General features: G+C 37.5%; 1 protein-coding gene across 1 annotated transcript in view; it reads right to left on the reverse strand.

The window, feature by feature from the left end:
• The window catches only part of LOC134670895 (protein kibra), a 105,871-nt gene extending 83,634 nt beyond the window's left edge, over window positions 1-22,237 (reverse strand). Inside the window, exon 1 of the mRNA XM_063528713.1 lies at window positions 21,747-22,237. Coding sequence (XP_063384783.1) covers window positions 21,747-21,874 — 128 coding nt within the window. The 5' untranslated portion in view covers window positions 21,875-22,237. The remainder of the gene's footprint in view (window positions 1-21,746) is intronic.
• Window positions 22,238-23,467: the final 1,230 nt, after the last annotated feature.

A 23,467-nucleotide genomic window follows, 5' to 3' on the forward strand; every position in this document is an offset into this window, starting at 1 on the left:
AGCGCTTTTGTTTGCAACATTTCCGTATCCCTTTCGTTATCCAAGGCGAGTTTTTAGTCTTTTGAGTAATTCTCACCTTAATTTTCGGAAAACATAATTCAAAAAAGAGAATTAGTAAATCATGGAACTCACTGAACGCTGCATTTATCTCATTATTGGTATATAAATTATGAAAAGATAGAGAACCTATAGCATTGATAAATTTCTGTGTATTTTCGGCACTAAAGTCTCGTCTATGTTCGTACCAGTTCCTAAGATATTTTAGTCTCCCTAGATCAAATGAGGCAAATTGTCCTGTATTATGATCTGACAAACCTAAATGGTCATTTCGGCTCAATACCTGCGCCATGTTGCTGGCAACGAGGTCTATACACGACGATTGTCGCGTCGGTGTAGCGGTATGAATTTTAAAATTATTTGCTTCCAAAATGCTAATTAATTCTTGACTTATCTTATCAGTTTTGAGTATGTTAATGTTCCAGTCTCCACACAAGATGATTTTGCTTTGTTTTTTATTTAATTTAGAAAGCAGATAATTTAGTTTTTCTAAGAATGCCAGTACATTCGAGGAGGGAGTTCTGTATATACAGATCACAATCAGTCCCATTTGCTCTATCTGTATTCCACAACATTCAAATATATAGTTTTCTGAAATTTGATCGCATATATTTAATGTTTTGTAATCTAATTCATTTTTAAGCAAAATACATGAACCACCTCTTCTTTCACAGAGGCGCGAGAAAAAAGCTGCCATTTTGTATTTGTTAATGCAAACGTTTTGTTCCATTCCTTTTTTAAGAAAAGTTTCAGTTAGGCATAGAATATGAATTGGCTGTTTTTGTGCGGAATATTCTTCCAAAACAATTTCTAGCTCATCCTGTTTTTTTAAGACACTAGCTATATTCTGGTGCAATAACTGGAAACTTGTATTACAATCGTGGTGAGTTATTGTATTTTTTAGTTTCGTTTTAGGCACGAAAGGAATGAGAGTGCGTTGTTATATTAGAGTTATTTGTTAGAGGTGGCTGTGGGTCCGTTTGTATACCTATATCATTTTTTTTGGTAGAGAAAAGAGCTTTCGGTTCCGGTTGGTTGAACTTATTAAATTGCTCTATATACAAGATAGTTTTCTTGATACCTTGAAATATCTGTTTTACACCGTTGTTATTTACAAATCCAGACGCTCTGTGCGATTACGCTTAAGTGCGATTGTTTCGTCATTGTTTATGGCTAGAGACAAACTATGTATTTTATAAGCACTCTAATCTTAACTATCATTTATGTTAGCTGATATTTATGCAAATTGTCCAAACTGTTCTATTAATGCATGTAGGGAAAGTATCAGGGATATAACAATTTAAGCTTCTCACAATTAAGTCCAAATAACAATGGTAAAAAACCAACATATTAATGAACTGGCGTGAAAACCCCAAAACCTCTAGCAAACTTCTGTTCTGTCATTAGTAATCGATCTCCCTTTCGTCAGAGTTGATTCTATATGTCTTTAGAAACAAAAGAAGTTCAGGTAAACGATTATTATTAGGTTTTACCAATTTTACTACAAGCGAAGTGTTTGTAAAATTGCCCAAGTCCACTTTTGACGTAAAACGGAGCTCAAGAAACACGGCCATATTCTGTCAACTCCTTATCGTCGTTAAGTATATAGTAGAAGAGCCGGCCGCAAATTTTCTAACCGACTTGATACCACGATGAAATACACAATGGGAAACCATAAAAGTGATGCTAAGTCCGAATTCGATAGTCTGCCACGGCGGAACTTGCCGAAAGTACGAAAAAGAAGGCCACTTCCGGTGCGAAAAAAGGGGGCTGATTTAACCCATCTGATACCGAAATAATAGTTATGGCAGCAGTTAGAAATTTACATGTAGACACATAAAAGCGAAGTCTGCCAGTATTTTTTTTGCCGGAAGTGCTTGGCAGACGCTCTCAAAGGTGGCCAGCGGGACCCCTAATTTAACCCATCTGATACCACCATGAAACCAATTCCAGTCGGTAGGTATGAACCCTCATGTCAGGAATATATAAGTCTGCCAAGGCTTTTCCTGCCGAAACACCTTGGCAGACGAGATTATGTAAGCAAGGTCGGCATCGGTTACCCTACACTAACCCATCTGATACCACCATGAAACCAATTCCAGTCGGTAGGTACGAACCCCCATTTTAGGAATATATAAGTCTGCCAAGGTTTTTCCTGCCGAAACACCTTGGCAGACGAGATTATAAACAAGATGACCATCGGTTACCGTACACTAACCCATCTGATACCGCCATGAAACCAATTCCAGTCGGTAGGTATGAACCCTCATTTCAGGAATATATAAGTCTGCCAAGGCTTTTCCTGCCGTAACACCATGGCAGACGAGATTATGTAAGCAAGGTCGGCATCGGTTACCCTACACTAACCCATCTGATACCACCATGAAACCAATTCCAGTTGGTAGATATGAACCCCCATTTTAGAAATATATAAGTCTGCCAAGGTTTTTCCTGCCGAAACACCTTGGCAGACGAGATTATAAGCAAGATGACCATCGGTTACCGTACAGTAACCCATCTGATACCACCATGAAACCAATTCTAGTCGGTAGGTATGAACCCTCATTTCAGGAATTTATAAGTCTGCCAAGGCCTTTCCTGCCGAAACACCTTGACAGACGAGATTATGTAAGCAGCATCCACATACGAGGGATCCGTATTTTGGGATTATACAGTTTACGGACATTATTAATAGCTGTAGGCTTATTTATTACTTTATGCTTATACATATTTGTATATTATTATGTTATTAATAAAATATATTTATAATTTATTAAACCTAAACTTAATACATTGGGAATTCATTACCTGCTTACGGCAGTAGTAGGGATAAGTGGGTCAGTTCTGGCTCACTGAGCCAGGCCAACAGTCCCTCCCCCTTTTTTCCCTTGTTGAGGCCCTGCAACCTTGCCTTGAACCCAAACTAATGTCATTGTAGCTCGAATCTAACCTAATCTATTTTTATTGCTTTTAGAATATTTCAATTGTCTACTTTTGCAAAGTTAAAGGTTGAAATCTCTATTTCGCAAAATGGAATTTTAATGTGACTTTAATGTATGTGCAGTCTACTTAGTAATTGGGTTTAAAGATATAAAAACACACATTTATTTCCTATCCTAAGTATCCTATCCTAAGTTTATTCAAATTACTCTACATTACATTAGTGTTGCTAGATATCAAAGAAATGGTACACGAACTTCGCATGTTTAGATAGGGGTTCCGCCAATATCGACTGGAAAACCCCAACATCTGTTGCTGTATAGCCCCCAGCTTCAAATAATTGTGCCCTCTTGTCCCGAGTCCGAACACATTCCATTAAGAAGTGCTGTACATCCTCCACAGAGTCGCAGATATCGCAGTTGGGCGACTCTGCTTTCCTCATCAGATGAGCAAACTTATTTAATGGAATGTGTCCGGACCGAAGCCTGTGAGCACGTACAATATTCGCCCGGTTTAATTCAGCAACTTCCCACCAGGGTATCCGAGGAGGCTCACATTGAATGGTCTTGTACCAGATTCCTTTCTCATGCGATCTTTCATCAAAAAACTCCTTCCAGCGACCATACATTTTACTTTTATACTTTGCGACTGTTTCTGAGAAGTCTGGAGCGACATCAAACTCAATTCCCTCAGAAGCAGCCGCTGCCGCCAACCGGTCAGCCTCCTCGTTTCCCGCCAAGCCGATATGTGACGGAACCCATTGTATTTTCAAACACCTTCCGCAATCACGGAGCTTAAAAATTTGCATCAAGATTTTGTACGCCAGCGAAAAGCACCGTTCGCCTGAGGCACACCGGTTTAAATGCTGAATGGAGCTTTTACTGTCCGTGAAAATTGCCACATTGGGATAATTTTGATTTTCAACAAACATTAAAGCCTGATAGATCGCACTGAGTTCCGCGGCCATTATAGAAACTCCAGGTGAAATTTTATATTGTGCTCTTGTGGCACTAAAAGGATCAAAAAAGGCAGCCCCTATTTTTTTACCGCACTTCGACGCATCAGTGAATATTCTATAGAAATTGATATATTTCCTATTCAGTTCTTGAACCACATCGATACGCAGAGCATCGGCGTTGTGTTTGTGTTTTGCACCAACAACAGATTCTAAACCGCTGTACAAGACGTCATGTAATTCAATTTTTGACACCCAAACATCTAATTGAAACATTGGTAATGGGAATGACGACTGAATATGCTCTTCAGAGATTTCCTCATTTACGACAGCTAGCAAAGGTTTTTTCCTTGTCTTAGTCCAGTACCCTCTTTGGCATGAGGCCCGCAACTCCAGAACCTCATCAACCGTGGCGCTATTTGAACAGGTCAGTGATTTCAAGCAAAACCTAGTGGCCAGGAACCATCTACGGAGATGCAGTGGCACAAGACATAGTTCACTTTGCATAACATGAATCGGTGTAGACCTGATAAAGCCTCCGATTACCCTTAGACCTTGGTTTTGAATTTTTTCAAGCTTATAGATATGTCTGTTGGCGCCATTGTGAAAAAGTGCACTCGCGTAATCCAGCCTACTTCTAATCAAGGAGATGTACAACCTCCGCAGGTGCTTAGGATGTATTCCCCAAGACGCGCCAGCTAAAGTTTTCAAAATGCTAAGGTATTTTTGGGTTTTTTCGACTACATAGTTAACATGCTCTCCCCATCGTAGATGTTGGTCTAGCAATACACCTAAGTATTTAATATATTTATCAGAGCAAAGCGGTTGTCCTCGAATTAATAGGTTTACTTGATGTTTTTTACCACCTTTGCTGAAAATACAAAACTTTGACTTACTGGCTGAGACCTCAAGTCCTAAACTGTCCAGAATTTTTAACATTGAGTTTAAACTGTCTTGCATTAAGCGGGCACTGTCATGTAAATTCTTTTGCCTGACATACAGCACGAAGTCATCAGCATATTGGGAAATTGAGACATTGACTATGTCGTTACAGATCTGGTATGTAGCAATGTTAAATAGAAGAGGGGAGAGTGGATCCCCTTGAGCTAGGCCCTTGTCTGTCCACCGCACCATAGACAAACCGACATCAGGGTCTCGTAGCAGAAGATGCCTTTCGCTCAAGAAGGCCCATAAATATCTACAAAAATTGCCCCCAACTCCTAAGGTGTCTAGAATATCAACGACTTTAGAAACCGAAACATTGTTATATGCACCTTCAATGTCTAAAAAACAAGCTAGAGTGCAAGTGTTTTTGGCAAAACCCACTTGTATGTGGGATATTAGGCGAGCTAGGCAGTCCATACATGATAGACCTTTCCTAAAGCCCGCGGTATTTCGTGATAGAATCTGGTTGTGTTCTATAAACCATTCCAGGCGTCTCGCAAGCATTGTGTGGAATATTTTAGATACACAGGACATCAAAGAAATCGGCCTTAGCTTCGAAGTGTTATCTTGGCTTGACTTAGGGATAGGTACGACCTGGATAACTCTCCACTGCCTGGGCACCTCGCCTGACACAAAAATCAAGTTATACAGCTTTAGTAGAAATAACAATGCTTGTGGTGGCAAATTGCATAACATGTAGAGGCCCAACGGAGCCGACATGTCCCATAGATAAAGGCTCCTTCTAAATACGTAGATAAAAAAAAAAAAAAGTTTATTCAAATAATATTCTGAACATATATAGTAATTAGACTGGTCATATTTTTCATAAAATCTATTTCGACTGGCAAAGCATATAACTTTTTGGCAACCGGGTTTTTTAACCTAATTAGATCCCGCTGAATCCGAATTTGCCGGTTGCTCGATCGAAATCTTGACCGGAAGTGAGATATTTGACATTAAAGGTCCCTTTTTTTCGTTTTTCGTAAATAACTCTTAAACGGTGGCACATAGCAAAAAATGTTCTATTACATAAGTAATATGCATAAAATTGCCTACAAGAAAGATTCAGTACAATTTTTCGCTAGGATCAATATTAAAAGAGATTTTAACGCGGGAAATTTAATTATAATCACTTCTAAGGTCCAGTTTTTTAGGTTTTCGTAAATAACTCATAAACGGTGGCCAATATCAAAAAATGTTGTTAGACGATAATAATCTACACAAAATTCTGAACAAAAAAGATTCAGTACACTTTTTGCAGGGATCAATATTTAAAAAGATAATAAAGAGGGAACGTTAATTATACTAAATTCTAAGGTTCCTTGTTTTTATTTTTTCGTAAATAATTTAAAAAGTATGACTCATAGAAAAAAAAATCTTATACATAAATTTTGTGTTTAAATCTTAATGCGGTTCACAGAATACATCTACTTACCAAGTTTCAACAGTTCTTATAGTTTCGGAAAAAAGTGGCTGTGACATACGGACGGACAGACAGACAGACATGACAAATCTATAAGGGTTCCGTTTTTTGCCATTTGGCTACGGAACCCTAAAAAGGAGATATTAATTCGGTTTTTTAATGTTTGATATCTCCGTCATTTTGGGATCGATATTGAAAAATATTTTTTTAGTTGAGTTGTAACTTGTAAGTATATACATACAGATTGGTTCCGTCTTTGTCAAAACCCAGTTCTGATGGTGAGATTTATGAGGAATCGAGGGCACTCTTCAAATCTTGTAAGGGTGGTTCACGTTTGTATGGGAAAAATTCAAACTCTAGCTAGAAGAAGCGGCACCCCCTCATTTTGTTACACTTATTATGTTGACAAAATACGCCAAGCATCTTGCAATCTTAACTACAAGGGGGTGCTCAAACACATTGAAATTTTTCAAATTGTATGAAATCAAAAAAATATATAAGTTACTATTTTTTTGATTTTTATGTAAGTAGTAGTTTTCACATTATTTGAAAGTGTGATTTAAAAGATATTATTTTGAAAGAAAATGTTTTTCTACTTCAAAACTTATACATCACATGTGCAAATAGTGTGAAACCAGATATTTTAAATAAAATTCTGAATCATAATTACTCTTTTTGTTGGGTTTCAAACAACATACAAAATTTCAACGTGGTTAAGCACCACCTTGTATACTATACAAGGTGGTGCTTAACCACGTTGAAATTAGTGTTGAGTCGCTCACTCGCGAGGCACCTCATTTGTACCACTCATTTTGTTAATTTGTCGCAGTACTTCATACCGCAAAAATGTCTTACTTCACTCCTCTATTCATTTTACTCATTTACTCGCGCGCATCACAAACACCTCTTGCCACACAAATCATTCACACACTTCAAATTTCAAAAAAACTCTTATCCTTTCAAATTCACTCGCGAACCTCAAAAACTCAACGCTCCTCACAACTTGCAAAAGAGTCCCTGGATGGCACGAGGCGCTAGGTGCTCGCCTGCTCGCCGACATACAAAATTCAAAATGTCTCAAATGAAGAAACGAGTAATGGCCCACACTGTCAACTGCCGAACTACAAACCTTATTGCAACGACAAAAGGTCCACCGAGAAATGCGTTGAGTTTGTACCATTCACTGCCTCGCTGTGACGTCAACACCTCAAAAATCCTTTCAAAATGAAACAATGAATTAGAAATACCCAAAGAGGGAGTAAGACAGACACGCGCCGTACTTCAATATCGCCTCGCGTCACCACCGAAAATACGTTAAAAATTAAACACGAAAGACAACAAGCGTAAGCGCTGCAAGCTTTCATACATCTTAAGCCTTTTTGATCCTAACTTACTTGTCAAAATGGCGCGAGAAATCAGTCACCAAAAGGAAGTTCGTCGTGTTGCTTCTCTGTTGCACTTGTAAATTTGTACGTAAGTGTGACAGGGAGGCAACATGACGAACATGGATCGCGGTACGCACTCTGTATACCAGACAGGCATTTACGAAGCTTGCTTATAAACAGTAATCCTTTAGTGACTAAAATATTATTGAAATATAATACTGTAGCGTACACAATATATGATCATTTCAATAAGTTTCAAGTTTATTAAATAAAAAGTAAGTATAATTTGCATAGGTAAAATAAACATGTAGATGTAAATTATAACGATTTGAATTTGCAATACTTTTTATTAACATTATTTGTAAACGACTTCGGACTGACAAATTATGATTGTGACATATTTTTATTTATTTTGTTCGTTCGTACGTCGCTGTAGCTAATTTTAGTTCTCTAATACCTAATACCTAGTGATAATTCTTATAATTATACCAAAATAACAAAATATGGACATCGTTTTCGCCATTAAATTTACCCGCGGATCTTCCTTGGTGCCTTTTGCATGAAAAAATGAAATGTAAATGTAGCCGGCGGCGGCCGGAGCGAATGGTGCTTTGTTTAATATCATATTGATGATATTACTGTTAAATTATCTGAAGTGGTAAGTTAGTCACTTCTATATAATAATGACTTGTGAAAATATTGAATTTGTTCTCCTTAGTTTGTTAAAAATGTGGTAGTTTTATGGTTATGAAATATATCACTACATATTATGAAACAAAGTCCCCCGCCGCGTCTGTCTGTATGTGTGTTTGTTTGTATGTTCGCGATAAACTCAAAAACGATTGGACGGATTTTCATGCGGTTTCCTTCCCATTGTATAGTCCGTTTTTTTAGCATTAGAAAGAACTTGCAAGAAGGTAAGCGATCTTAGCATGTCTTTTAATTGAAAAACGCTTTTCAAAATTCAAAAACTATTACTTATGAAAGCAGACGACACATCAAGATTGTTTACCTAATTTCTAATGCTAAAAAAAACGAAGTAAAGTTGAGACAAATTAAGAAACTTTTACACCAAGTTTCTTAATTTATCTCAACTATAATCTCAATTTATCAACATAATAAGTCTAACAAAATAAGGGGGTGCCCCTTAGGAAAAAAAAATGTTTTTTGAACCACCCTAACATATAGTGATACTGGTGTATTTTAAACAAACCAAGCATTTACATTCAGAATTGTGACATTTGATGAAGTGAAACTGCTGATGATGATCAGAATGGAACTCTTCAACGACGCATAGCTCATGTTTGGGGATGTGTCTTCGTTATGTTTGTTAAGCACGTTAGATTTTTAAGTCATATTTTCGTGAAGCTCAAGTTCTGATGATGGGATCCATAAGGAATCGAGGGAACTCTACAAATCTTAATGGCATTGTATAGTGACTCTTGTATTTTCATCAGGCAAACAAGGATTTACATTAAGAACAGTGGCATTTGATGAAGTGGTATTGCTGATGGTGATCAGAACGGAACTCCTCGACGACTTGTCTTTTTCTAATTGATTGTTAAGCAAGTTACCCCACTGGCAAAACAAGCAAGATTTTGAATTCGACTACTACCTGAACCTGGACCCGGACGCGGACCCGGACGCGGACCCGGACTCGAGATCACGAATTCGGACACGGACCCGTTTTCTATTTGGTTGGTGTAAATGGAGTTGGTGAATTTTTTGATCAATTCGGGCGAAAACTGGAAGGTTAGGTATCATAAAATGTTCATGAAGAGAAATTGTAAGAGATGGTATCATTACCAACAACTGTGGAAAATACTGTTTAGTTACTCTTTATTTAAAAATAGCAAAATCAAATTGCATAATTTCATTCGTTTTCTCCACTGTACACAGAATAAGTAATGATATTTAGACTAGACAAAAAAATTCAAAATCGCTCTCCTTCTTGATGCGACTGGCAAATCATATTACTTTTTGGAAACCGGGTTTTTTAACCTAATTAGACCCCGCTGAATCCGATCCGGTTGCTCGATCGAAATCTTGACCGGAAGTGAGATATTTGACATTAAAGGTCCGTTTTTTTCGTTTTTCGTAAATAACTCTTAAACGGTGGTGTATAGCAAAAAATGTTCTATTACATAAGTAATATGCATAAAATTGCCTACAAGAAAGATTCAGTACAATTTTTCGCTAGGATCAATATTAAAAGAGATTTTAACGCGGGAAATTTAATTATAATCACTTCTAAGGTCCAGTTTTTTAGGTTTTCGTAAATAACTCATAAACGGTGGCCAATATCAAAAAATGTTGTTAGACGATAATAATCTACACAAAATTTTGAACAAAAAAGATTCAGTACACTTTTTGCAGGGATCAATATTTAAAAAGATAATAAAGAGGGAAAGTTAATTATACTAAATTCTAAGGTTCCTTGTTTTTATTTTTTCGTAAATAATTTAAAAAGTATGACTCATAGAAAAAAAAATCTTATACATAAATAATAAACGTAAAATTTCCTACAAGAAACATGCAGTACACTTTTCGCTAGGATCAATATTCAAAAAGACAAAGCAGCGGGTAAGTTAATTATAATCAATTTTAAAGTCCCTTTTTAGTTTTTTGTAAATAACTCGTAAACGGTGTCCCATAGCGAAATAGGTTTTTAAGAATAAATTATCTACATAAAATTTCCTCCAAAAAACATCTAGAACACTTTTCCCTAGGATCAATATTTCAAGCGATATTAAAGGAAGAAAGTTAATTACAATCAGTTCACAGGTCACTTTTTTTTAGTTTTTCGTAAATAACTCGTAAACGGTGGCCCGTTGCAAAACAATATTCTACATAAATATTAAACATAAAATTGTCCACAAAAAAGGTTCTGTACACTTTTTCGCTACGATCAATATTTAAAGAGGTATTAAAGGGGGTAAGTTAATTATAATCAATTTCCAGGTCCCTATTTTTAGGTTTACGTCTATATAGGTAAAGAACTATTTTATTTTATTTTATTTTCAAAATTTAGACCCAGTAGTTTCGGAGATAAAGGGGGGGGGGGGTATTTTTTTGTATTTTAATGTTTTATTTTGGGGAAGGGAGCTTTATCTCCGATACTACTGGGTCTAAAATTTTGAAAAGATATACAGAATAGAATCTATAGATGACAGAAAAACCTATTAGAATTATGTAGTCAAGCGCGAGTCGGACATTACTTAGTTTTTGAACCGATCCCTACAGGTTTTTTAAAGGCAATTCACTCGCGTTTAACATATAAAATACACTGTTAAAAATTGGGTAATGTACGGAACCCTTGCAAGGCGAGTCCGACTCGCGCTTGGCCGGTTTTTATTCATTTTGAGGTACGGAACCCTAAAAAGAGAAAAGCGTTCCATATGTCTTTCGTAGAAATTTTTATATCGATTATTTATTTACAAGAACATTAAGAACTTATTTTGCTATGAGGCTTATTTTACGAGTCATTTGCGAAATCCTAAAAATAGGGACCTGGAAATTGATTATAATTAACTTACCCCCTTTAATATCTCTTTAAATATTGATCGTAGCGAAAAAGTGTACAGAACCTTTTTTGTGGACAATTTTATGTAGAATATTGTTTTGCAACGGGCCACCGTTTACGAGTTATTTACGAAAAACTAAAAAAAGTGACCTGTGAACTGATTGTAATTAACTTTCTTCCTTTAATATCGCTTGAAATATTGATCCTAGAGAAAAGTGTTCTAGATGTTTTTTGGAGGAAATTTTATGTAGATAATTTATTCTTAAAAACCTATTTCGCTATGGGACACCGTTTACGAGTTATTTACAAAAAACTAAAAAGGGACTTTAAAATTGATTATAATTAACTTACCCGCTGCTTTGTCTTTTTAAATATTGATCCTAGCGAAAAGTGTTCTGCATGTTTCTTGTAGGAAATTTTACGTTTATTATTTATGTATAAGTTTTTATTTTGCTATGAGTCATACTTTTCAAATTATTAACGAAAAAATAAAAACAAGGAACCTTAGAATTTATTATAATTAACTTTCCCTCTTTATTATCTTTTTAAATATTGATCCCTGCGAAAAGTATACTGAATCTTTTTTGTTCAAAATTTTGTGTAGATTATTAACGTCTAACAACATTTTTTGATATTGGCCACCGTTTATGAGTTATTTACGAAAACCTAAAAAACGGGACCTTAGAAGTGATTATAATTAAATTTCCCGCGTTAAAATCTCTTTGAATATTGATCCTAGCGAAAAATTGTACTGAATCTTTCTTGTAGGCAATTTTATGCAGAATACTTATGTTATAGAACATTTTTTGCTATGTGCCACCGTTTAAGAGTTATTTACGAAAAACGAAAAAAAGGGACCTTTAATGTCAAATATCTCACTTCCGGTCAAGATTTCGATCGAGCAACCGGCAAATTCGGATTCAGCGGGATCTAATTAGGTTAAAAAACCCGGTTGCCAAAAAGTTATATGCTTTGCCAGTCGAAATAGATTTTATGAAAAATATGACCAGTCTAATTACTATATATGTTCAGAATATTATTTGAATAAACATAGGATAGGATACTTAGGATAGGAAATAAATGTGTGTTTTTATATCTTTAAACCCAATTACTAAGTAGACTGCACATACATTAAAGTCACATTAAAATTCCATTTTGCGAAATAGAGATTTCAACCTTTAACTTTGCAAAAGTAGATAATTGAAATATTCTAAAAGCAATAAAAATAGATTAGGTTAGATTCGAGCTACAATGACATTAGTTTGGGTTCAAGGCAAGGTTGCAGGGCCTCAACAAGGGAAAAAAGGGGGAGGGACTGTTGGCCTGGCTCAGTGAGCCAGAACTGACCCACTTATCCCTACTACTGCCGTAAGCAGGTAATGAATTCCCAATGTATTAAGTTTAGGTTTAATAAATTATAAATATATTTTATTAATAACATAATAATATACAAATATGTATAAGCATAAAGTAATAAATAAGCCTACAGCTATTAATAATGTCCGTAAACTGTATAATCCCAAAATACGGATCCCTCGTATGTGGATGCTGCTTACATAATCTCGTCTGTCAAGGTGTTTCGGCAGGAAAGGCCTTGGCAGACTTATAAATTCCTGAAATGAGGGTTCATACCTACCGACTAGAATTGGTTTCATGGTGGTATCAGATGGGTTACTGTACGGTAACCGATGGTCATCTTGCTTATAATCTCGTCTGCCAAGGTGTTTCGGCAGGAAAAACCTTGGCAGACTTATATATTTCTAAAATGGGGGTTCATATCTACCAACTGGAATTGGTTTCATGGTGGTATCAGATGGGTTAGTGTAGGGTAACCGATGCCGACCTTGCTTACATAATCTCGTCTGCCATGGTGTTACGGCAGGAAAAGCCTTGGCAGACTTATATATTCCTGAAATGAGGGTTCATACCTACCGACTGGAATTGGTTTCATGGCGGTATCAGATGGGTTAGTGTACGGTAACCGATGGTCATCTTGTTTATAATCTCGTCTGCCAAGGTGTTTCGGCAGGAAAAACCTTGGCAGACTTATATATTCCTAAAATGGGGGTTCGTACCTACCGACTGGAATTGGTTTCATGGTGGTATCAGATGGGTTAGTGTAGGGTAACCGATGCCGACCTTGCTTACATAATCTCGTCTGCCAAGGTGTTTCGGCAGGAAAAGCCTTGGCAGACTTATATATTCCTGACATGAGGGTTCATACCTACCGACTGGAATTGGTTTCATGGTGGTATCAGATGGGTTAAATTAGGGGTCCCGCTGGCCACCTTTGAGAGCGTCTGCCAAGCACTTCCGGCAAAAAAAATACTGGCAGACTTCGCTTTTATGTGTCTACATGTAAATTTCTAACTGCTGCCATAACTATTATTTCGGTATCAGATGGGTTAAATCAGCCCCCTTTTTTCGCACCGGAAGTGGCCTTCTTTTTCGTACTTTCGGCAAGTTCCGCCGTGGCAGACTATCGAATTCGGACTTAGCATCACTTTTATGGTTTCCCATTGTGTATTTCATCGTGGTATCAAGTCGGTTAGAAAATTTGCGGCCGGCTCTTCTACTAATACAGGTGGTTCGCATACCACAGCGCTTACGATCACTTTGCTTACCAACATAGCTTTACTGCCCGATCGATTCAAACAGTCTTCTATTACGTCGGCTGAAGGTGTATATTAGAATGTAAAGAATTCTGTTATCGTCCAAATTGTTATTTCGCCCACGCTTAAAACCACGAGTCGCCAACAATTTATTCAAAATCAAGGATTTGTGCCCGTTCGCCTCCGGCGGCCTCCGTATTCGTACAAGAAGAATTTTAACCATTCTTGGTATAATTTCAACTGTTTAAAACTCATTGGAAACACCGCGAGCGTTTAAAGCAAAAGGAACGAAACCTCTCACTTTCAATACGTAGATTAAGCGAGAAGTTCATAACAAATGTGTTGTTGCAAAAAGTAGGCTTGCAAATTATACTTGGCCGGATATTAGAATGTATGCGGCAGACACATATATCATGGCGTGGTGTCGCATCTGAGATGATTATCTTAACCTTCTAATAAAAGAATTTACATCGCCATTAACGTATGCGACAGTAAATAACAAATTTAATTTTTATTAGACATTTTTAAGTCGGATAGCGGTAAAAAATCGCTTTCGTTCTATCATCCGGTAGATTAGCATCGCACATTTTACGGTAGACATTAAATCTTAAGCGCTCATTATAGAGGAAACATTAAATGGGCAACATTCTTTGGCCAGTCTGGTCCTCCGTGGAGTCGCTTAATCAAGCGATCTTATGCAAATCACACAAATAGTTAATCAGTTTTATGACTGGCGACTATCAACAATTTATCAATAGCCCCTATATGGAGACAAACAGAAATTCCATCGACCTATGGCAGCCAGTTATGTCGACATAGCATATACCATATTTTGCAACTTTCAGATTTTATTTATACTTGAAGTAGGAACCTCCGATCTTCTTGATGATTACATTTTACTGGTATTTAGAGTTTAAAGACAGACATGGAAGTTTTTATTTGGCTGTTTTAATCGATTATATTAAAAGCAAAGAGGTTCTTGATCTGGCTGTATTACAGTTGCTCTAACATAAGTATCCACTTTTCTATACAGCTAGTATGGCGACGTGGTTGCTTGAGTTCGTACACTTAGGGCCACTTGTACCATCCCACTAACCCGGGGTTAAGCGCTTAACCCAGTGTCAACTTGTACTGGTAACCACGGAAACTCCAGGTTTAACCGGTTAACCCCGGGTTAATGGAATGGGCATTACTGTACCATATTGTACCTACTTATTGTCTTGTGTAAGAAGATAGAGAAGAGAAGAAGAAACTTATACTTAGATAATGGTTAAGTCCAGATTTTATGAGAATCCTCTAGGAATTAATGGTAGAAAATATTAAATTTAAGTACACGCATAGGAATTTCGATAATATTTTCTAAGGTCGTATCATATCGTATACAGTCAACTGTAAAAATATAGGTGCGCAAATCATGTCAAAAATATGTCCCATCCCATAGCTTTCAGCGAATTAAGAACTGTGGGACATATTTTTGAATAAGTTGGCAACACCCATATTTTTACAGTTGACTGTACCTATTCAGATAATTATTTCAGATCACAGAGATGTGACAAATACATAGATAGGTATATTTTAAAATGTATTATGTCTTCACTATTAAGAATACTCTTTACAATGAAACTTTACGAGCAAATAACTACTTTATGACGACAAAGATAAGAGTGGAATGCCAATTCGATTAGGAACGGGAGCAGTACCACTTTTATCGCATACTTATGTAGATAAATTTTAAACACGCGTGATTTTAGTCACATTAACATTGCGCCGTCTGTACACTTTGATAAAACACTCAAGTCCTTGGTAATTCACAATAACTAATACTAATTCGAACATGAATACGCATTACGGTCAGACAGTACGACGTGCTCTGAATCATGTACAGTTCTCTTATGAAAAACCAACTTAGTATGGATTAGATCATAAAATAAAAGTAAAACAACAGAAGCTTGCGACTATATAAGAAATATTGTTGTCACTAAGGATTTTGTAGTAATGGCATCTGATATGTTTACTTTTACAAAAAACGATTGTACAGTCACCTGCAATAATATGTTACTCTTGGAAGGCCGCAAAAATATGTGACACGCTCTTATGGCTCTACAAATAAGATCGCGTCAGATATTTTTGCGGCCTTGGTTGTGTACCATATTATTGCAGGTGACTGTACACACACACAAAGAGTTGGCATCTCTTATAAAACCCTAATGGTGTATAAACTACCATAGGCTATGGTAACCCTTTACCATCGCATGAAAGAATAAGCTTTCATTAGGCTGTGAACTCCACGTTCAATTTGTTCGAAATCAACGGAACAGTGAATAAGCCAGTAAAATCGGCGCACTGGCATGCGTCTACGCATATAAGCCACCAAGGACATCTTTATCTGAAAGGAATGCGCAAAGTAAACAATGTTGTACGCTATTTCGCTCGCGCGACGCGCCCAGAACACATTTGGACACATCGACCATCCCATCCCTTACAGGGAATTTTAAACAAAGGAGTGGTTGCCAATTAATATTGACTAATTTCTTGTAGAATCATTTTAATCTGACTGTTTTGACATGTTTGATATTTATCGCTAAGGATAAAACATCTGACACTCTTTCACTTCTCTAAGGCAAAGAATATTTTTGTTCATCATGTAGGTATACATGTAGCTTTCTATATAATAAGTATAATAACGGTGGCACCTGGTGTTCTTCAGGCATTTGATCGCCTGGTAACTACGGTTAGTACGGTTTTAAGTAAACAAAAGTAATAACTGTTTGAACAATTTTGCTTTCAATTTTATCGTGTTGTGTTGCAACACAACACGATAAAATTGAAAGCAAAATTGTTAATACCATTAATTGTTGTAATGCATTACTGTACTAGAAATAATTTGATCTTTAACCAGGAGTCATATAATTTGTAGACATTTCTATTTGTTTTCTGAAGAACAGACAAAGACGCCATTCCTTCATCTTTTAACAAAGGGTAATAATTTTGGATTAATCATTGACACACTCCGTTTCTTAACGGGTCCAGAACAAAACTAAATGCAAATTCCGTGTCACATCCTTCATGCGAACAAAGGCCGACTTGGGAATGGGTGTAACTGATGTATCATCAGCACAGATTTTATCATAACTTAATACTACGCCAGTACGCCCTAAAAGAACAATGCCATCACTGGTTCCCCCCTAAAACAAAGATGCATCTAAATATACCATTAGCTACTGATACTATACCGTATTGCAAAAACTCCCCGGTATTAATAATATGATGAACAAACACGGATCTTTTGTTTTGAACATCACGCCATCATTATGGAAACACCTTTTCCGGTGCGTTCGTTTGTTTGGTCGAAAAATTACGTCGAATCGTGTTGTTATGACAACTATACCAGGCCAAGACGACTTTCGATTCTCAATACGTCGTCACCTTTTGTAGGTACCTACACTTTTATGTTTACAAATGGATTTGAAAGTCGATCAGTGTCAGGCGAATTAAATTCCTTTGTTGCATGCCCTCCAAAACTCCGAAATTACCGCTAAATTCCACACAAACGTAATAACGAGGCAAACAAACCAATTCATCATAACATCGAATTAGACTCGGCAAAGTCACGATAACAAACAATAAACGTATAAGACAATTTAATGACTACACACAGTAATCTTCCTCTTAAGCATGTGATTACAAGCAACGGAGCAGCCAGAAAAATAAATTGTTGAGTTATTTAGTGCCAACACGATTAGAGTCAAGAAACGCAGTAAAATGCCCAGCCCCTTACTCGTCACGCTCGAAGGAACGCGTGTAGTGCGTGGGAAGTATCGGCAAGATGCCTTACACACACTTGGATTACACAATCCGAAGACAGCGCCGTTGTTACCAATAGGTACCTAAGTAAACATATTTATGATAAATCAAACACACAGGCGTAAATAAAAAATCAAGCTCAATGCACACGTTACAAATTCATTTTGTTTTGATATCAAACTGAAACAGTGCAAAGTATTGTAGCTGATTCTCCAGAAATAATATTCCAAGAAAACGTTTTCATGTTCAAAAAGATCGTTGCGCAAGATGAGAATGCGGAATTCCTTAGAGTCATCATTCTATTAGGAAATGGTGGTAATAATTATGAAATAGCCAACAATAAAGAACAATCGACGCGCTTAATAAGATAATTAAGGCATTAAAGACAAAATAATTAGCTATCAGTGGATGCATTGTCCGGTGTTACATACAAATTCCGCGTTGCGAATACCATTACATGCATCCTTAGGTTTCTCACGTCCGATTTGCCTATACCCAGAGCACGCATTGTTGGCTCTCAGAGATTTCACTGACAACATGGAATTATGCATTAACGACCGGCTTCAGTACGCAGAAATATTTCTACTCAACCACCATCGCTATGCCACTAGAGACATTGATCTCACAGGCTTGAAACGCGTTGCTTGAGACAATCAAAGCTACCGGACTATCAGATCACTATAATAACTATCAGGGGACGAACTATTACAATCAGAACGTTGGAATGTGACTCAACTATGTACAGCCGCAGTGAAACTGCATTCAGTCGATACAATTAAAGTAATAAACGCCGACAAACACAGGTATAAGATCCCATTCGCTGTTTAATCGACGGTACATTGTCTTCCCTACTAACGAGACAATGAGTATTTTTTCCTCAATTTACAATGCGTAGCTGTCGAACGCCTGTATCGTTACTTTTTGCTTCAACTTTTTGCAAAAGCCTCTCTTCTCGTAACTCAGGTGCCATTACACTTGTGTTGTGAGATCCGCGAAAACCGCAAAATGCTTATTCGCACGCAACTAGTTAAGATACTATGAGAAGCAAAGCCGCTTATTGCACACTCTGAGCATTCAAGCGCTCGTTAAGATTAGTTCATTAAAGTTCAGGGGTAATACTGTGACATTGGAGAGAATCATCATATAAGAATGAAATTTGCATGTAAAATAAAAACCAGTTCTTAAGTTGTCAACATTCCTGAGGTAAATAATTATATTCTGACAGATAACTGACTCGAGGACACATTTTTCATAGTTAACGTTTAGGTTCCAGGTACAAGATTAATAGCGTATGCGTCGGAGACATGGCCGGGTTATTTTTAGATATAGTAAATTGGCTTAGTGGGTTGGTTTATTGTGTGCGTTTTGCACAAGTGGATGTCGAGTGTCATCGACGATCCCCACACATGTACACTCCTTGGGCAATTTTGAGCTGTTATCTCGTTTTTAATAGCTAGTTATTATTCATTTCTAGCGTCAACTGGACTGTTGATTCTCCATTTGGACATGGTCTCAATTTGTGCTTTGAACATGGCATGAATGAACATCTCTCCAATTAAAATTCATGTCAAAATAGCGATGCAATTTGATTTTCTCTTTTCTTAGACAAACAAATTTATCGGTATTGTTCTTTGTTAGATCTGTTATTTGAGATTCGTGTAAAATGTTCACAAGCTTTGTTTATTTAATACCGTACGATGTATATAACCTCAAATCTACGAGTGAGGAAAAATTAACAACTTCAGCCGTTCAACAGGCTGTTAAAATAATTAACAGAGAAAAATATAAAATCCGCATCTTGAACTCTGCATGCAAATCTGATTACCAACATAAGAGTTTTATATATCGTTACTTGTTTAGCAAGTCTCTTAGTGCCGATGTCTCGGAATCACGGAATGCAGTTTGCCAAAAGGTTCAATAAAAAGTAACACTTTATGTTTCCTGCGATCGAGGCGAATTTTATAGTGGTGTCATTGGACCGAGATCAGAAACCGGAGAACTTACTTAACTTCTACTGATACAGGGTTAGGGACTTTGTTTAGTAGGTATTGAAATTGTTTAGATAAAATAATGATAATAATCATTTAGACAGGTATATGGCTTCAAGAGCTATTGGGGCTTAAAAGTTCACTTCCAGATTATTTTCCAACTATCAGTTGATTAATTTAAGCAATACTACTCAAGGAAAATTGTGAAAGCGCTCGTCGTCGGAGGATGTCTTGAATATTGTTTACTTTATTCTTACCGCAGGGCCTGGGAGGTATTTTGGAGGGGATTTACTTTTTGTTTTGGTTTTCAAAAACCATAAGCAATTCACTTGACTTTTGAAAGAAAATTGTATGGACCTCTCAACGTAAAAACAAAAGTGCATAGCTAATTCGATTACATTTTTTGCAATATATGAAGGTCTACTAGTCAAGTGTTTCCAAATATGTAGGTATCTACTTAAATTGTATATCATAAGACTATATCTTATATATCTTTTTACTCGTAATTTAGGTTTCCTTAACGTAATAAATTCAGGAGCAGACTTTGGTTTAAGTTTTCGTGATGATATCAAATGTGAATAGTTTTTAACGTACTTTTGAAATATATTTAAATATAAAGTTATTTGAACATTGTTAAATTGTTTGGATACTTCTACAAAACTATTTATGTACTTAATAGTTAATAGGCAACTTTACGTGCCTAGACTGGTAGGTATAGGCACGAAGTCTAAAGCAATTTAAGATTCTGCTGACACAAGACTTCACTAGGTAGGTTTGACGTTGAATATTCTACATAAAGTACATAAGTAACGATACCGGCAAAGAAGAATCTACCTACCATACAAATGTTTGTGGTTCCAATTGTGAGAAACGATAGGTAAGTATATCATGCATGTAGAGTCTATGTGGGAAGAGAAAATCGTGGAATATAAGGGAACCAAAACATGACTCTTCTCTTTTCGGACAAACTCTATATACCTACTACTGTATGATACACATGCCTGTTTTAACATTTATAAATTGAGAAACTATACTCATTTCGGCACCCCTTCAATGTACCCGCACCCTTTACGGAAGCAGTAGTGACTTCTTCAATTTAGGTTGCCCTATTATGAAGTTTTGTTATACTGTAAGCCAGTGACGAATGCAAATATCTACCAGTGGTGTATGATGGGAAACGTCTCAGTTGAGCTACTGCAACTCAGAGCGGAATGATCCGACATTCAAAAACATTCACCTATCGTGCAGTCTCTTCTTAAATGTATGTACATTACCTATTGCAACCGGATGATCTTCACTTCGAGATCAATAAGATGCTCACGATAACTGTACATTGCAGGTGCGTAAATTTTAAGGTCAACTTTTTAAGACAATGAGGCAGCTGTCGTTTAAAGTATGGTAAATAGATACGGCTAGAGACATGATCGGTATTTTATAGGGTTGTGTTGAGCACCTGCAGTGCGGCGCGGGGGTTTTGGGGGGAGGGGTGCCCACTTTAGAAAGGCGCGACCATCGCCGCGGGCCTGGGCCGCATTCTACGGCCTGTCATTCACACCGCACAACTTGACTATGCATTACATTCCATCTCCCACCGCTCTCCGCGCCGCGGAACCAGCGCACCTTACGAAACCAAGACATGCCACATTCATGCACCACATAAACGCTTCATCGAATTATTTCTACGCTAGTTCGACGGCTAATGCTACGAACCAGTTCCGTGGCCTCAATAATGAAAACCAACAAACTGAACTCTAAACAAGGCACAACACAACACACAAAGCACATACGGATAACAAATGATAATCATAATTTGTGTTTAGCTCATTTGTTGTCACTAAATTGTGGAATGTCGTGTGAAATCGACGAGGTCGCGCATAGTTTCCGACAGAGGGCGACGCGCGCGCGCGGAACGATCACTTTGTTTTTCACGATTTATTCTATTTTGGAACTGTGTTTACTTCTTCAGAGTTCACTAGGGCCTAGAGCACGATAAACACTTCTATCCCAGGGGTCACTGCGCGAAAATTCAATCGGGAAACGATATAAATCGCATTGGAATGTGAAGTTTTGACATGGGGCTCTCACGGGTTACCACTTCTCTTAGGAAAACTTACCTGTCCCGCGGGTCGATCCACGTCGTTTTTCTGCTGTTGTGGTCGATAAAATACAATTTCCCGTCAAAGTCCCTCGCGTAATCCCATCCGTCGGGCAAGGGTATCTCACCGTTTCGTCTCCTTGGCATATTTCACTGATTAAATCCATTCAAACGAATAACGAAGCACACTCGCGAACTAGCTACACGGCCATGTTGAATACCTCATTATAAGGCGTGACGTCACGCAGGATCAACCAATGGCGGCGTAGGGCCCCCACGATGGAATGCGGCGCGTACGCGAGAAGTGAACAGCGCGCGGCACGTCACTGCACCGACGTTTTTAAAACACACGACCGTACAGAGCGGCTCCGCTCCGCTGACTGAGGCGCCGCGGCCCACCACGTTATCAGCTCTCATGATAATATTCAAGCTACCTACTGTCTTTATGCATTCCTCTTCTAATGTTTACATTGCTACACACAGCCCTAACACCACTACATATAGCCCTCACAGACACAGACACTAGACGAGCTATGTATGCAAAAATTAACGTACCTACCCATTCAATCTATTTACGATTCCGTTGTATAAATACGTATAGACAGGCGTGTATACCGCGCATTCCACAGAGTATGTATGTATGCCTATACAAATTACTGATACTCGGCCGAGTATAGCGCTGTACGAGTAATATGCTATAGGTATGCAATGCAATGCAACTTTAGTGCTAAGATTTGTGTTTGCAAGACATTAACTGCTTAATGTGCCTTTTATAGTAGGAATATTCTTGATTTACTTGACATTTTTTGTTGTCTTGGTCATTCAATTTAATGTCATCTTTTTTTTTAGGTTTTACCAAGCAAATTACCTATTAGTTTTCTGTACTTAAATGATATCTTATGTAGGGATCTCAAACAGAACTGCCCACAGATTGTGTTTATCCCACAGATCCCACCGGATCATATTAGGTAGATCATGCAGTTTCCATCTACCTTTAAATAAAATTGTTTGTTTAATTTTGCAAGGTTCATTAGATGGTCACTGCCTGATGACTGATGATGCATATAAAACCCTACTAATATTATAAATGCGCAAGCAGTGGTGGCCGAGTAGATATGACGTCTGACTTTCAATCCGGAGGTCGCGTGTTCAAATCCTGGCTCGTACCAATGAGTTTTTCGGAACTTATGTACGAAATATCATTTGATATTTACCACTAGCTTTTCGGTGAAGGAAAACATCGTGAGGAAACCTGCATACATCTGCGAAGAAATTCAAAGGTGTATGTGAAGTCCCCAATCCGCATTGGGCTAGCGTGGGGACTATAGCCCAAGCCCTCTCGCGCATGAGAGGAGGCCTGTGCTCAGCAGTGGGACGTATATAGGCTCAAATGATGATGATGATGATGATTATAAATGTGATAGTAACTCTGTCTGTAACTTCTTCACGCTTAAACCGCCGAATCGATTAAGATGAATTTGCTATATGGAGATAGTTAAGACCCGGGGAAGGACATAGGATAGTTTTTATCAATCGTTATCGTCATTCAACGCAGACGGAGTCGCGGGCAGAAGCTATAGTAAGTATACAATAAACAATACAGGTCAATCTTACACAGATCGACCTAGTAAGTAGGTAAGTTACTGGTGAGTTAGTGAGCTTACTGTGGGACTAGGTTGATCTGTGTAAAATTGTAAAAAAAAAGTAATAGATTTGTTTTGTGGGTACTGCACGGTAATA

The sequence above is a fragment of the Cydia fagiglandana genome, chromosome 14, assembly GCF_963556715.1.
Source record: "Cydia fagiglandana chromosome 14, ilCydFagi1.1, whole genome shotgun sequence".
NCBI classification, from domain to species: Eukaryota; Metazoa; Arthropoda; class Insecta; order Lepidoptera; family Tortricidae; genus Cydia; species Cydia fagiglandana.